This window comes from Lithobates pipiens, unplaced genomic scaffold (genome assembly GCF_037356315.1).
Source record: "Lithobates pipiens isolate NorthernLeopardFrog02 unplaced genomic scaffold, aLitPip1_a1.2 Scaffold_30, whole genome shotgun sequence".
NCBI lineage: Eukaryota > Metazoa > Chordata > Amphibia > Anura > Ranidae > Lithobates > Lithobates pipiens.
In genome coordinates, this window is record NW_027507791.1 from 101,868,723 (window position 1) to 101,885,383 (window position 16,661).

Consider the following 16,661-nt stretch of genomic DNA (forward strand, 5'->3'; position numbering starts at 1 on the left):
ACTTTTTTTGGGCGGGGGAGCGGGTACCTGGTTTTGACAGGTACCTGCTCTAATTTCAGGTCAGATGCGACATGGCGATCTGAGCTGGATGTTTGGCCCCAGATCCTTCTCACGCAGCCTTCTGGGACATTTTACAGGTCCCAGAAGACTGTGGGACCATTCACAAAGTGCAGAATGCCTCGTTAATGCACAGTAGGAAACTACCTTTTTGCCTTACTGAAAATGCCGACACCTTCACCCGAAGCCATTTGAAGACTCTGGTGAGGACAGCGCTGGATCCCTGGACAGGTAAGTATCCTTTTCTATTAAAAGTCAGCAGCTACAGTATTTAAATACAGTGCTCCAGGCAACTGCTAAGTGGGGTAATGTCTTGGGTATATTTAGGTCTTCTCAACTCCCAGATACAACCAACTCCTTTTATTAAGCAAACGCAATTGGGAAAAGTTGAGGGTGTGATTTCAGAAGAACAATGGGATTCCATACTGAAAAATTCTCCTACTCTCTCTCTCTTTATCAATCTCTAAACGATTGGCACATCCATATTTAATATACAGGTTGTACAGGACCCCAGAATTTATGTACAAGTATGAGCGTTGAGAAACCTTACTCTGTCCCAGTTGTCTCAGGAACAATGGGGATTGGATGCATATGTTTTGGTGCTGCCCCAAACTGTTTAGATACTGGAAGGAGGTAGTAACTGTGGCTAATCTGGTATTTGACTCCTGTATTTCCCCCCACGTTTTTAACATGTTTTGGGTTGGTTGGAGATTCCAGGAAAGGATGCCATTTTGCTAATAATATAGACCATCTGCCTTTTATGGCAACAGAATGATTACAGTGGATTAAGAAAGTTTAATTCCGGTCTTTAGAGAAATTAACTTATCAACATAGGGGTTGCCCACAAAAATTTGAACAAAGCATATTCCTTTATAGTGTGTACTCAATCCAGAGCACTGCTATCTGCATGAGTCACTTCTGACAAGTTTTCCTGACACACGGAGGGAGAGGAGAAGAAAGGGGGAAGCAAAAGAAAAAGGAAGGCACACAACATAATCTCATAGAATAAGGAGAATGGAGGGGGGTGGAAGAAGAGAAGAAAGGGGGTTACAGTTCTGACAGCGATGCCTCTATATCTTCTCATCCCATCATCATCACAGGAAGCTGCACTAGTTGATTGACCAAAGTCAACAGGTATTAATGGGACTTTGCAGGGGGGTTAAGAGCAAACTTTATGCTCAGATGCCCTTTCAATTTGATGCAGTAGTACATATTTTTATGGGAGGCCACAGTTTTATGTTAGATTCAGTACAGTTGCAGTGATTGTTTGACTGCATTGGCAGTTTACTGACTGGTTGTACTTGTTGCCTGAAATTGCTCATTTATTTGATTTTGTGTCTTGAGATAATGGTTGACATTGCTGTACTTTTTTTTTTTTCCCCTCACAGGATATTGTTAATACAATTATCAAGCACTGTTCACCTCAGTTTTTTTCTCTGGGGCTCCCAGGAGCCACACTCCTAATTATGGACTTCATTGTAGCAGCAGGGAGAGTGGCTGCCTCACCTTCTCTAAATGTAAGATCAATTGCCATCATCTCAGGGGAAATGCTTTGTTTGCCTTCCGCCTATGCTACATTTTACAGTAAATAAGAAAGCGCTTGTATTTGGGGTTCAGTGCAATTCCAGTATACACTTCATATTAGAACTACATTTTGTTTTGCAAAGAAATTAAGTGCCGCATGTAGCATCACTCATCACTTTTGCCATTGTTTTGGAATATAACATTTTTTAACTTTGCACTTTATATGTTTAAAGGCAACTCCACTTTTATAGGAAAAATATATAGCAAATAAAAAGAAATACAGCTTATATAAGAAGATAATGAGCAGAAACAATGTCGGGTCCCTAGGGCAGGATTTCTTTTTTTTTTATACATTATGGCACACAGAGTCAGGCTATTATTCATTACCTGCTGGGTTATACTCCATCTCCAGGTGGACACTGGTAGACCAAAGGTCTTTAGACTGGAAATGATCCCCTATATAACCCCTCCCACATAAGAAGCACTTGAGTTTTTTTACTAGTGTCTGCAAGGGGGGTGACACGGTTTGTTTGAGCTCTCTGAGCTCCAGGTCTCTAGTCCCACAAACAGTTCTTAAATGAATCAAGGGATTGACCGATTGGATCCATTTAACCCAGGCTTCATATGCTTAGATAAATGGTATCCGAGCCTTGCAAAGAAGACTCAAGATCCTGTGAGATTTTGCCTGTAATGCGGCTTCCGGGCGCTGGACCCTGCCAAGTGGAATCCTGGACACTACAGCACTAAGGCATTCCTGCAGGGTGCTGTACAGGTCTGTACGGGTCTAAGGCAGTGGACCCTAAACATGAAAAGGGTACCCAGTCCTTGAAGGTCCTCAAGTGATAGGAACCCGCTGTGATGGGTGAAGTTTGGGCTCTTAGTTTCTAAGCTGCCCTACGCCTGGATGGGTAAGTGAAACGCCTTTACTTATTATTGTGGGGCGTCTTGGTGATTGTAACAATCAGTCAAGCTAGCTAGAGGCTGGACACCTATGTGCGGTGACCATACGGGGGAGTTTTGAGCTAGCTGTGGGTGTTTGCAAAGTGTACCTTTTTTGCTTGTGCCTGGCTGTTTTTTACCTGTATGATGGTGCATGACTCCATGCCATTTTGCCTTGGTTCACCATGGCGCACGCACGTGCGATCGCAAGAGTGCCGCTGTGCTCATCATTTGTTTGGCGGCCATTGCGCACGTGCATTCGCAAAAGTGCAGCTGGACTTATCAGTTTGTTTGGCAGTCATGGCGAGCACGGCTTGGCCACACATGCGCAGTAGCGCTTACCTGGGCGCACAAAGATTTGCGTCAAACCACACCCTTTCGCAGGGACCGTGCACCTGCTCACGCATGCACAGAACGTTCTGGCGCACACCCAGCTTATTTAAGGTGTGTAGGCTAGACATGCGGTGCTTCCAGAAGGCCACTGTGGGACACAGAGCAGGCTCTGAAAAGACCCTTGAAGTGGTTCATTTTTCCTTACCTGGGTCACGTGAGTCACCAAGTGTTGCTTGGCAGGCTAAAGGTGCTTAGCAGGATTGTTACATAGGGGCTTGGTGAGGCCTAAGCCCTTGTACACACGGTCGGACATTCCGACGGAAAATGTCCAATCAGACCGTGTTGTCGGATAATACGACTGTGTGTGGGCTCCATCGGACTGTTTCCGTCGGAATATCCGACGGACACGGTTTTAGAGCTGGGCTATAAAACTTTCCGACAACATGATCCGTTCGGACTTTGTCCAATTGTGTGTAGAGAATTCCGATCAGACAAAGTGCCACGCATGCTCAGATCAAATTCCTAGACCAAAGCTATTGGCTACTAGCCTGGACGTAGTCCCGTCGTAACGAAATAACGTCATCACGTTACATACGATTGGATTTTCTGACAACTTTGTCCAAACGTTTGTATACAACACAAGTTTTGGACAAAATCCGACGGAGTTTGTTGTCGGAATGTCCGACCGTGTGTACAAGGGCTAATAAAGGGTCTCCCCTTCTGAGGTGTTTTATTGCTAAACCCAAGTACTCTATTTTTGTGGCTTGTAAATTTCTTCAAAAGTAATCTGGACAAGAAGATATCCAGTTGATGTCTGCCTCTCAGTCGCAGAGGCTTTTGATCCTGACTCTGACCGAAATGGTTCATTCTACCTTTAAGTTGCCTCTTGCATAGGTGACTGAGCCCCCCCTGGTCCTCTTTGGGATCCCTGAGGCCTCTTCAGGCTGCACAGGCTTTCCCCCACACCCCCTGTTGGAACAGGCAGTGTATGCTGATTGGCAACATCCTGACAAGTTTTTTGTTTATCCTAAGAGGTTTTCCCTTTTATATCCCATGGATGAAAAAAGTTTGTTAAAAAATGGAGCATGCCAGCAGTAGTCTCTTCCTTAAATAAGAACTTAACTTGTCCAGTAGATAAAGCATATGGCTTGAAAGACCCTGTTGACAAGAAATTGAAGTTATGATTAAAAGCCTACTCCTCTTTGGCCAGTTCAGCTTTTCAGACAGCTGTTGCAGCAATTGGTGTCTGCCAGTTCGTAAAGGATCAGGTCAAACGTTCTGATAGGCCTAATCAGGAGGATGATCTGCCTGAAAGTAAGACAGATATTCCTTGAGCGCTGTGCCTTAAAGGATTCAATACAGCAGGTTTCTTGTTTTGGCTCTCTTGTCTGCACATATGCGCAGACTTTTGTGGCTTAAATGGTCAGCCGAGCTTCCTTTTAAAAATTGTCAGGTTTCCCTTTTTTATGGGGAACGTTTATTTTGGTGATCATTTGAACAAATATATCCAAACGATTTCCGGAGAGGAAAGAGTTCTCTACTCCCTGTCAAGAAAAGCACCAGATGTCCCTTGTTTAAAACCTCAGTGGCGGCTTCCTCAAATGTCTCAGCGTCAAGGCGGTTCCGCCGCCAACAGGGCGCTAGGGCCAGGAGGCCACAGGGCCAGAAGAAGCCCTGGTTCAAAAATTCTTCTAAACCCAGCATCAAGCGTTCCTTTTTGAGGGGATGCCCCCACTCCATCGAGTGGGTGGAAAGGCTGCTGCACTTTGCGGACATTTGGAGAACAACAATTCTGGTCAAGTCGGTCATCTCAATTATATCTTGTGGTTACAAGCTGGAATTATGTGTGTGTGTGTGTGTGTGTGTGTGTGCGGGGGGGGGGGGGATTTAAAGATCCAGTGTTCCCTTGGATCTTCCAAAAAGAAACTTATTGCTTCAGGCACTAGATCATCTAGTACATTAAGGAGTGATTGTAGAGGTTCCTGTATCCGAAAGAGGCACAGGGTTTTACTCAAACCTGTTTACGGTTCAGAAACCAAATAGGGACATAAGGCCCATTTTGGACCTTAGATCCCTGAACGGGTATCTACTGATACAGTCCTTTCGGATGGCGTCTGTCTGCTCAGTAGTAGCCTGACTCCAGAGGGGAGACTTTCTTTCCATCGATTTATAAGAGATGTACATTTACACATACCTATCTTTCAGCCTCATCAGAGGTTACTACGTTTTGCAGTAGAGGAGCGTCATTTTCATTTCGTGGCTCTTCACTTCGGGCCTGCTACAGCTCCCTAGGTGTTCACAAAGGTCCTAGCACCACTACTGTCTTTTAAGGGCCCATAGGATCCTGGTGCTCGGGTATCTGGACGACCTCCTGCTCAGAGATCACTCATTACAGGCTCTAGGATAGAGTATAATAATATGCACAGTGCGGTATTTGAAAAGCTTAGGCTGGATCATAAATGCTGAAAAGTCAGCCTTGAAACCAGCTTAAAGTCTAAATTATTTAGGTCTGATCCTAGAAATGGTTCAAGCAAGAGTATTCTTGCCACCTGTAAGGATCTGTGCCCTGAAGGTTCAGGTGCGTCAGATAAGGGGCACCAGACAACCCTCCATTTGAACAGAACAGATCCTGCCCATCAACATCCTGGAATTACGGGCAGTATGTCTGGCCCTACGGTCCTAGACGGTGTAGCTTCAGGACTACCCTATCAGGGTTCAGTCCGACAATACCACTGCAATTGCCTATATAAACCACCAAGGCAATACCAGGAGTTGTTCAGCTCTGAAGGAGGTGAACCACATACTAGCCTGGGCAGAGGAACATGTGCTGATTCTGTCGGCAGCCCATATCCTGGAAGTAGAGATCCCTCTCCTTCCACATTTGTTGCGCAGGATGCGGAGAGAGGTGGTTCCAGTCATTCTGGTGGCACCAGCCTGGCCCCTGAAGGCCCTGGTTCCCGGAGCTTGTGAGCTTGACAATAGACGGGCCATGGACACTTCCACATCGCCCCGATCTACTGTCTCAAGGTCCTATATTCCACCCCAGTTTACAGTCTCTAAATTTGAAGGCATGGCTATTGAAGCTGTTAAAGGACTATGGTGTCTACCCTAGTGATTGCTAGAAAAGCTGTCACTAGGAAGATCTATCATAAGTTCTGGAAGACTTATTTTAAGGCTTCACACCAAGCAATATTGCCTCCTTGGAAATATGTGATTGGGAGAATTCTCCCTTTTCTACAGTCAGCTGTGGAAATAAAATTGGTACAATTAGGGTCAACATTCGGCCCTATCAGTATTCTTCTAAAGGCCTTTAGCCTCCCATTCACTGATCCAAACCTTTTATCCAGGGGGCAACTCTCTTGCTTCCCCACATTAGGTCACCTTTGTGTCCTTGGGACTTGAACTTGGTGCTGTCTGTGTTACAGAAATTCCATTAGACTTGCTGTCATGCAAGCTAGCCTTCCTGGTGGCCATCACCTTGGCTAGAAGGGTGTCGGAGTTGGTGGCCCTTTCGTGCAGGGAACCATACTTGATCCTTCACTACGACAGGGTCATGTTACGACCTGTTCCATTCTTTTTGCCAAAAGTGGCGTCAGCTTTTCATTTAAATCAGGACATTATTTTACCTTCTTTTTTCTCTCAGCCTCGCTCGGCAGAACAGAGACGAGTGCATTCACTGGACGTTGTCTGGGCAGTCAAGGTTTATTTGTCTAGATCTGCGGAAATACGAGGATCAGACTCCTACCAAAAGGACCCAAGAAGGGGAAGGCAGATTCCAAGGCTTCCATTGCCAATTGGGGTCTATCAATTGGTCATTCAGGCCTACGGTCTGAAACATAAAGCTCCTCCCTTTAGGGTGAGAGCTCATTCTACCAGGGGTGTAGGAACCTCCTGAGCTTTTCACCATCAGGTATCTGTGGCTCAGATTTGTAAGGCTGCTACCTGGTCCTGATACGTTCACAACATTTTATCAAGTGGATGTTCGAGCAGCCGAGGATTGATGGCTATTGTTTGGCAGGGTGTCTCCCTCCCCTCAAGGCTATTGCTCTGGGATGTCCCAGCAGGTAATGAATATTAGCCTGACTCTGTGTCCCATTATGTACTCAAAGAAAAGGATTTTACAGGTATGATGAAACAATACTATTTTTAGCTTTGTTCATGGAAGTTACTATGACGTTGTTCCATTACACTGCAGGAGGGCTTGGTAAGAGGTATTTGGGATCAAGACTATGGAGTATGGTAACGAATGCACTTTTTGAATTTAAATATTTTCCTGGAGCTTTCCTGAATATTTTTCCTTGGGCTTTAGGAATTATTGCCAAATGGAACATAACATATATGTTATAGAACATGTGAAAAATCTTGTGCTGACAAGAAGCAGTTTGGCTAGTTATAGCAAAACAGTTTGACTAAATTAATGGACGCTAGCATTTTATGAACATTCAGAAGCCACCTTTATAGTTACGTTAGTTATGTGATAGTTGTGTTAGCAAACAGTAGTGGCTTTGCTTGAAAACATCAGTAAGGGATAATGAAATGGATGAAATGTCTAACTCCTCCAAACAAGATGCTACTTATTGGAGATAGTGAGCACTGCCATGGCATTTGGTCACATGATTCTGCTGAAGGAAAGGATCTGCTCGTCTGACCTCAGATCTGCCCCTTTAGTAGAAATCACATCACCGAATCGCCACCAACTGAGCAAATTCAGCCACAACATCTAATGCTAGTAAGCTGTAATATAATAATTTTTTGGGTTTGGATAGGCCGTAACATAGGTCATTGTACAACTCATACTTGTCTCTTCAGTTAATTATTTCTTTATTCATAGGCACCACGTGTTGAAGCCCAGGTGCTTTTGGGATCTTTGGTCTGTTTTCCCAACCTCTACCAGGAGCTCCCAGCTCTACATCCTGGCAGCTCTGAAATCGTAATGTCACAGTTCACAGATGTTAAGGTAATGTTTCCACATAAAAGATAAAGAATTATACATTATCACTGTTCTCTGTGCCTTAGATGTCTTTATTTTTTTTCTCTTTATTGCAGGAGCTCACCATCAAGACTGTGTTGAGCTCAGCTCGAGAAGAGCCATCTGGGCCAGCCAGGTACAGATAAAACATACGTGGACTGTGGGGACATAGTTGGTCAGGTTGGAAAAAATCCATTCACCTTAAATAATTATAAAAAAACAAATAGAATCCCTCCATATCCCTCCATATACACAATCCTGTATCCACAGTTGATCCAGAGGAAGGCAAGGAAAACTATAGAGCATAATTTAATTTGCTCCTGGGGGGAAAATGCAATATATAATGCCTTTAAATGCTGAGATTCCTGGCTATCATAAGCTACAGTAAACTACTTATGGCACAACTGGCGGATGATCAGAGGCTGTGTGACTAGTATACATGGTCAAACAGGGGAGAACTGAGCTGTTTTGTGCATCATAGTAATTTATTTTTCTCTATTACAGATGTGTAGCATTGTGCAGTTTAGGAATCTGGATGTGCGAGGAACTTGTAAACCAGACCCACCACCCGCAAATTAAAGAAGCACTTAATGTCATCTGTGTCTCCCTCAAAGTAAGAAAAAAATCAAATAATACCAAAATAAATTTTTTTTTCTAACTGTAACACATACAAGGAAATACACAGATGACAGAACTGAAGAACTCCCCTCACAGTAGTTACTGTCATTCCTAGACTGAGGTTGGTGACACATCCAGTCATTGCTCCCGTGGTGGATGACAGCTTTTACCTTGTCATACTTCCAGTGATTGCCTGACTCGCTTGAGAAAAAACAGGTAAAGCACTGTTTGCACTTAAAGCAGAGTTCCACCCAAAAGTGGATTCTCCCCAGTGATCAACAAAACTTCCGGCCTCTTCTCCTACCACCCCCCGCTGCCTTCTGGGAGACACACGGGTACCAGAAGACAGTGGGATGATTCAGAAAGGGCAACTCGCACATCCGCAGTAAGAAACAGGCTGTGAAGCAGCAAAGCTTCACTTCCTGTTTCCCTTGGTAAGGATGCTGGAGCATCCACCCGGAGCCGATGGAAGGGTTGGCTTGGGGTGCTGACATTGTGGCCTCCCTGGACAGGTAAGCATCCTTCTATTAAAAATCATCAACTGCAGTATTTCTAGCTGCTGACTTAAAAAAAAAAAAAAAAAATTCACCCAGTCTTAAGCCCCATATACACTATCAGATTTTCTGCTGAGTTTTTGCTTCAGATTTACCAAAACCATGTAGTAGAAGGGCCTACCTGATTGCATACAAATTGAAACTCCTAAGGTTTGACCTCATATTATATGGTTTTGTTAAATCTGAAGGAAAAACTCAGCAGAAAATCTGATAGTGTGTATGGGGCTTTAAAGTGGAAGTAAACCCATCGATTTAAACAGTTTAAAAAAAAGGCATGCCGGGAATGCTAACTGCATATTGGCTGTGCTCTCAGCCAAACTATCAAACCATCCAATGGCTGGTGTCATAACGAATCACATGTGCAGCACCATAGCAGTTGAAGATTAAACAGAGGCAAAGATGGCAGCTTCCTTGGCTGAAAACGATAGGGGAGTTTACTTCCACTTTAAACTCTGCTTTAAATGGCTACAGAATAAACATCCTTAGATTTATTTCAGCTACGTTACATAAAAGCTGCCCTCTCTGCTTCTAAAACTGCCAGATAGCTGGTAATAGGCCACTCTAAGCCCTTGTACACACGGTCGGAGAATCCGTCGGAATGTGTCCTATCGGACCGTGTTGTTGGATAATCCGACTGTGTGTGGTATGCATCGGACTGATTCCGTCGGACCCAATTTTCCAACTTGTTGGAAATATTTCCCGACCAACTGGTTCGATCGGACATACTTCGATCATGTGTAGAGAATTTTGATCGGACCAAGTGCCACGCATGCTCAGATCAAATTCCTACATCAAAGCTATTGGCTACTAGCCTGAACCTAGTCCCATCGTAACGAAATTACGTCACCCCGTTCTGAATGATCGAATTTTTCGACAACTTAGTCCGACCGTGTGTATGCAACAGTTTCGGACAAGATCCGACGGACAAAATCCGACGGATTTGGATGTCGAAATCTCCGACCGTGTGTACAGGGGCTAAAAGAGTCGAACTTCTCTGGAGTCCCTCTTTAAAGATTTTTAAAAATTTTGAATAGGTGGTGTTATAAGCTGGCACTGCCATATTGTTACGATATGAACAGTAGTACAATTAGTAACAAGAGGAAAAGGAAAGAGTGTATCTCTCCCATGCAAGGCAAGGACTTTAAAAGGAGGTGAGCATATACAGTAGAAGTTTGAAATATATTTATTGTACAAATATAAATAAAAACATCATAAAAGATAATATATAAATATGTGAACAGCCTAAGACATATTGCCAGTAATGATACTTATTCCCAGCAAAAACTTTAAGGATTCTTGGGCATCCAACGCGTTTCACAGAGATATAACTCTTCAGGGAATCTCAATATGCATCTAAATTTATCAATTGAATTCAGAGAGAACATCATTACAATCACAAAAATTCTACTGTTGCGTTTATCATTTTTCATACCAGACATTAACAAACAACAAAGAAATTTTATATAAATATTGTGCTTACCAATTACAGAAATCTCTAGGTATATGTAGCTTCCAGAAAAGTGGGGGACCAGGCCACTACCCCATATACAGTGGTGTGAAAAAGTGTTTGCCCCCTTCCTCATTTCCTGTTCCTTTGCATGTTTGTCACACTTAAGTGTTTCGGAACATCAAACCAATTTAAACAATAGTCAAGGACAACACAAGTAAACACAAAATGCAATTTGTAAATGAAGGTGTTTATTATTAAAGGTGAAAAAAAATCCAAACCATCATGGCCCTGTGTGAAAAAGTGATTGCCCCCCTTGTTAAAACATACTATAACTGTGGTTGTCCACACCTGAGTTCAATTTCTCTAGCCACACCCAGGCCTGATTATTGCCACACCTGTTCACAATCAAGGCATCACTTAAATAGGAGCTGCTTGACACAGTAAGGTCCACCAGAAGATCCTTAAAAGCTACACATCATGCCGAGACCCAAAGAAATTCAGGAACAGTTGAGAAAGAAAGTAATTGAGATCTATCAGTCTGGAAAGGGTTATAAAGCCATTTCCAAAGCTTTGGGAATCCAGCGAACCACAGTGAGAGCCATTATCCACAAATGGCGAAGACATGGAACAGTGGTAAACCTTCCCAGGAGTGGCCGGCCGCCCAAAATTACCCCAAGAGCGCAGCAACGACTCATCCAAGAGGTCACAAAAGACCCCACAACAACGTCCAAGGAACTGCAGGCCTCACTTGCCTCAGTTAAGGTCAGCGTTCATGCCTCCACCATCAGGAAAAGAGTGGGCAAAAATGGCCTGCATGGCAGAGTTCCAAGGAGAAAACCACTGCTGAGCAAAAAGAACATCAAAGCTCGTCTCAATTTCTCCACAACACATCTTAATGATCCCCAAGACTTTTGGGACAACATTCTGTGGACCGATGAGACAAAAGTGGAACTCTTTGGAAGGTGTGTGTCCAAGTATATCTGGCGTAGAAGGAACACTGCATTTCATAAAAAGAACATTATACCAACAGTAAAATATGGTGGTGGTAGTGTGATGGTCTGGGGCTGTTTTGCTGCTTCAGGACCTGGAAGACTTGCCGTGATAAAAGGAACTATGAATTCTGCTGTCTACCAAGAGATCCTGAAGGAGAATGTCCGACCATCTGTTCGTGTACTCAAGCTGAAACGAACTTGGGTTCTGCAGCAGGACAATGATCCTAAACACACCAGCAAGTCCACCACCGAATGGCTGAAGAAAAACAAAATGAAGACTTTGGAGTGGCCTAGCCAAAGTCCTGACCTGAATCCTATTGAGATGTTGTGGTATGACCTTAAAAAGGCCGTTCATGCTCAAAAACCCTCTAATGTAACTGAATTAGGACAATTCTGCAAAGATGAGTGGGCCAAAATTCCTCCAGGACGCTGTAAAAGCCTCATTGCACGTTATCACAAACGCTTGGTTGCAGTTGTTGCTGCTAAGGGTGGCCCAACCAGTTATTAGGTTTAGGGGGCAATCACTTTTTCACACAGGGCCATGATGGTTTGGATTTTTTTTCACCTTTAATAATAAACACCTTAATTTACAAATTGCATTTTGTGTTTACTTGTGTTGTCCTTGACTATTGTTTAAATTGGTTTGATGTTCCGAAACACTTAAGTGTGACAAACATGCAAAGGAACAGGAAATGAGGAAGGGGGCAAACACTTTTTCACACCACTATAGTCAATAGTGTCAGATCTATCGACCAAGTCTGGCAGACATCGGATCACACTTTGAGCGGAATAAGGCTCACATGTATATCTGGAATATTAAAACACTGAACATCCATATAGAATAGACCATTGGTGTATATGATGGCAGTCATAAATTTCTGGGTGTAACCAAATGACTAAATCCAGTGGGTCCAACGGTCACTACTGCTGGTCCTTCCAATTCCAGCATTGGATGAATATGTGGAGGTGCATAACTAGTCCAGCACAGGATGATACCATACATATATAGAAAACATAATGTGCATTGGCGGGTCATGGCAGAGACTGCCACACCTACCAATACCCTCAACCAGACAACAACCAACTATTCCACATATAGTCACCCCCCCCCCCCCCCCCCCTCCATTCACCACATGCACGTACAACTTCCCACCTCCCACTATTGCCTGCATCACACACGCAACCCTATACAGACATCACACTATATGTTAATGAGTCGCCAAATGGCAACCCCTCCCCATGCACCACAACCTTCACCTAGCCCCTCATATTTACCATCCAAATAATCCCCCACATCCCCCCATATGGACTATAAACTGAAGCACCTATGAATAAATAGTTGAGGAATGAATCATCTGAGTTTCCATTATTTCTTATGGGGAAACGCTTATACAAGTGCTTTGGATTACAAGTATGTTTCCAGAACTAAATTCCAAGGTTTTACTGTATTTTATCATATCTTTTCATGTGACAACACATTTTTATAAATATTTTATTTTATCTTTTTATGTGACAGCACTGAAGAAATGACACTTGCCTACAATTAGTAGTGAGTGTACAGCTTGTATAACAGTGTCAATTTGCTGTCCCCCTCAAAATAACCAAACCCACAGCCATTAATGTTTAAACCGCTGGCAACAAAAGTGAGTTGGGCCCAATTAGCCATTTTCCCTCCCCAGAGTCATGTGACTCATTTGTGTTATAAGGTCTCACGTGTGAAGGGGGAGCAGATGTGTTAAATTTGGTGTTATCGATTTCACTCTCTCATACTGGTTACTGGAAGCTCAACATGGCACCTCATTGTAAAGTACTCTCTGAGGATCTTAAAAAAAGAAGTGTTGCTCTACATAAAGATGGCCTAGGCTATAAGGAAATTGCCAAGACCTTGAAACTAAGCTGCAGCATGGTGGCCAAGATTATACAGTGGTTTAACAGGACAGGTTCCACTCAGAACAGGCTTGGCTATGGTCAACCAAAGGAGTTGAGTGCACATGGTGAGCGTCATATCCAGAGGTTGTCTTTGTGAAATAGACGTATGAGTGCTGCCAGCATTGCTGCAGAGGTTGAAGGGGTGGGGGGTCAGCCTGTCAGTGCTCAGACCATACGTCGCACACTGCATCAAATTGGTCTGCATGGCTGTCATCCCAAAAGGAAGCCTGTTCTAAGGATGAAACACAGGAAAGCCTGCAAACAGTTTTCTGAAGATGAGCAGACTAAGGATTACTGGAACCATGTCCTGTGGTCTGATGAGACCCAGATAACCTTATTTGATTCAAATGATTTTAAGCATGTGTGGCAGCAACCAGGTGAGGAGTACAAAGACAAGTGTGTCTTGCCTACAGTCAGGCATGGTGGTGGGAGTGTCATGGTCTGGTTTTGCATGAGTGCTGCCGGCACTGGAGAGCTATAGATCATTGAGGGAAACATGAATGCCAACATTAACTGTGACATACTGAAGCAGAGCATGATCCCCCTCCCTTGGGAGAGTGGGCCGCAGGGCAGTATTCCGACAGTACAACCCCAAACACACCTCCAAGATGACCACTGCCTTGCAAAAGAACATGTGGGTAAAGATGATGGACTGGCCAAGCATGTCTCCAGACCTAAACCCTATTGAGCATCTGTGGGGCATCCTTAAATGGAAGGTGGAGGAACGCAAGGTCTCTAACATCCACCAGCTCCGTGATGTCATCATGAAGGAGTGGAAGAGAACTCCAGTGTCATCCTGTGAAGCTCTGGTGAACTCCATGCCCATAAGGTTTAAGGCGGTGCTGGAAAATGACACTTTGGGCCCAATTTGGACATTTTCACTTAGGGGTGTACTCACATTTGTTGCCAGTGGTTTAGACATTAATGGCTGTGTGTTGAGTTATTTTGAGGGGACAGCAAATTTACGCCATTATACAAGCTGTACACTCACTACTTTACATTGTAACAAAGTGTAATTTCTTCAGTGTTGTCACATGAAAAGATATGACATATGTCCCAGGTGTGTACTCACTTTTGTGATATACTCTATATAGCAAGTATCCCTATAGATACACATGCTTCAAAAACAGATTGTTACAGATAATAGGCTGCATGTAAACTCACATGGTATAACCCAAACTCATGTGTAATTTGACGAAGATAACAATAGAAAAATAGTTCAACCCAGAAAGTACTGAACCAAAGATAAATGGGGTATCACACTTCTAAAAAAAAGGTTTGAAGGTAAGAGCTGTCTTGAGCTTGGGTAACACTGTGGCTTTTTGATTATAAATCCATTTGGCTTCTTGTTTTAGGATCAGCTTATCAAAATCCCCTCCCTGTGGGTTCTGAGGAATTTTCTCTAAAGTATAGAATGGAGTCACTGTTGGATCATAGCTGTTTTGTAAACCTACATGTTTGCATATGCACGTATACAAGAGGCCCACCTCAATATGATGTAGGTGGTCCTGTATATGCCTAGCAAAGGTACGTTTGGTTTTCCCAATACCAAACACACCTTTGCTAGGCGTATGCAGGCCATATGCAAACCTATATATTTGTACAATAAATATAATATTTGAAATGTCTTCTGTATCTATGCTCACCTCAGTGATCGCATCACATTCCTTAACCCTTTTACTGCCAGGTCCGTTCGCCGTACCTACAGAAGTGCCTGCAGGTGGCCAAGCCCGTATGGACCTACGTTCCTGCTCTGTTATAAGCTCATGGTCACTTCAGTGACCATAAACTTATATCAGAAATGTTCATCAGACTGTTCTGAACAAAACAATATCTCTAATTAGTGGCTAACAAGCCACTGATCAGAGTTATTTAGCTAAAATTACACCCACCCTCTCCGCCGCCGCCTCTCTACCGTTCACCCACCGCTCCCCCCCCCCCCACTACATAAAATGCCTGCTCTGAAACCCCCCCCCCACGGACTGTCCTCTGCCCATTTCATCTGTCCCCCCAGCACTAATTAAAAGAATGCTTTTAATGACTTGCTGACCAGCAACGTCGTTGGACTTCCAAGTGGTTATACTGGCATGATGCCTGCAGCTACAGGCATCATACCGGTACAGTTTGTTTTTTTCGTTTTTTTTAGCGCTGGCAGTTGGCTCTCTTGTAAAAGAAATCCTAGTGGCTAATTAGTTGCTGGATTGCTTTTACAAGCAGCGAGAGGAATGAAAAAGACTGTGTCAGAAGTATGTAGTCCACCTCTGACTTTTGTTTTTCCCATCCTTTGTCTTGTAATCTCTATTTTCTGTAAAGTTGGACAAATTAATCCACATACAACAGGCTGAACTTGGTCGGTGTATACATTGTACATTATTTTTGTACTAAAAATATGATTTGTAATTTTTTTTTATCTTCAACTTAATGGTAAATTTATTATTGTGTTTCAGTTTCCTAACAAAGTGGTTGCACAAGTAGCATGTAGTGTTCTGAATGTGCTCCTTAGCTATGTCACGCAATTGCAAATATGCCATCAGGACTACCCACTGAAAATCATAGAGGTAGGTGCCAATCACTCCCACTTGTATACCTGTAATACATGTTGCAAGGAGGGGGTTACTCTTGTGTCAGATGGTTTAGGTAAATCATTCTTGTGTTTTTATTGAATTATACATGTGTTGTGCTTTGCTGTTCTAACAGATTCTGTTGGCCACTGTGACTCACCTTTTACCAACTGCAGAAACCTCATCCTATGAACAAGATAAACGGGTCAGTATTGAAGGGCATATGTGTTTGCATTCTGTGTTTCGTAAATTGAACAAATACCCTCTCCCAGAGGGCACAGCGAGAGGGCCACTGACCTGACTCAAAGAGAGAGTAAATTAAACACCCAACCAGACCATAGTTCCACGCCTGCCACCAGAGACAGCGCCGCTCTGTGGCCAGGCTGAACATCTCACAGCCCAGTCAGACTGACACAGAAGTCAAATTTAGGCAAATAGACCCAAACCAAACTGTAGTTTGGGTAAAGTTAAATTTTGAAAAACACATAGCGTGTGCTCTTCAGGAGCCCGCCTCTACACATATCAACTTCACCCAAACTTATGTAAAGAATAAGGAGCAGCTCAAATACAAAAAAGATTCCATGGAATAATGTGATTATGAGATTAAAATGCAATAACAATATAAAAACATTTGTTGAATGCCATTACAGCACTATCATTTTAAATTTATACTGATGAGGATGTGCATAAACTTAAAAAATAAGGGTATGTGTTGGGGTCTGTGCTCATGTGATA

The 16,661-nt window shown here is 43.3% G+C and overlaps 1 protein-coding gene across 10 annotated transcripts in view; it reads left to right on the forward strand.

The window, feature by feature from the left end:
• The window catches only part of RALGAPA1 (Ral GTPase activating protein catalytic subunit alpha 1), a 368,491-nt gene that overhangs the window by 173,521 nt on the left and 178,309 nt on the right, over window positions 1-16,661 (forward strand). For all 10 annotated transcript variants that reach the window (XM_077464690.1, XM_077464691.1, XM_077464695.1 and 7 more), the window contains 6 exons: window positions 1,446-1,574; window positions 7,685-7,810; window positions 7,900-7,958; window positions 8,327-8,435; window positions 15,813-15,923; window positions 16,063-16,131. In XM_077464690.1, the coding sequence (XP_077320816.1) occupies window positions 1,446-1,574; window positions 7,685-7,810; window positions 7,900-7,958; window positions 8,327-8,435; window positions 15,813-15,923; window positions 16,063-16,131 (603 nt within the window). The remainder of the gene's footprint in view (window positions 1-1,445; window positions 1,575-7,684; window positions 7,811-7,899; window positions 7,959-8,326; window positions 8,436-15,812; window positions 15,924-16,062; window positions 16,132-16,661) is intronic.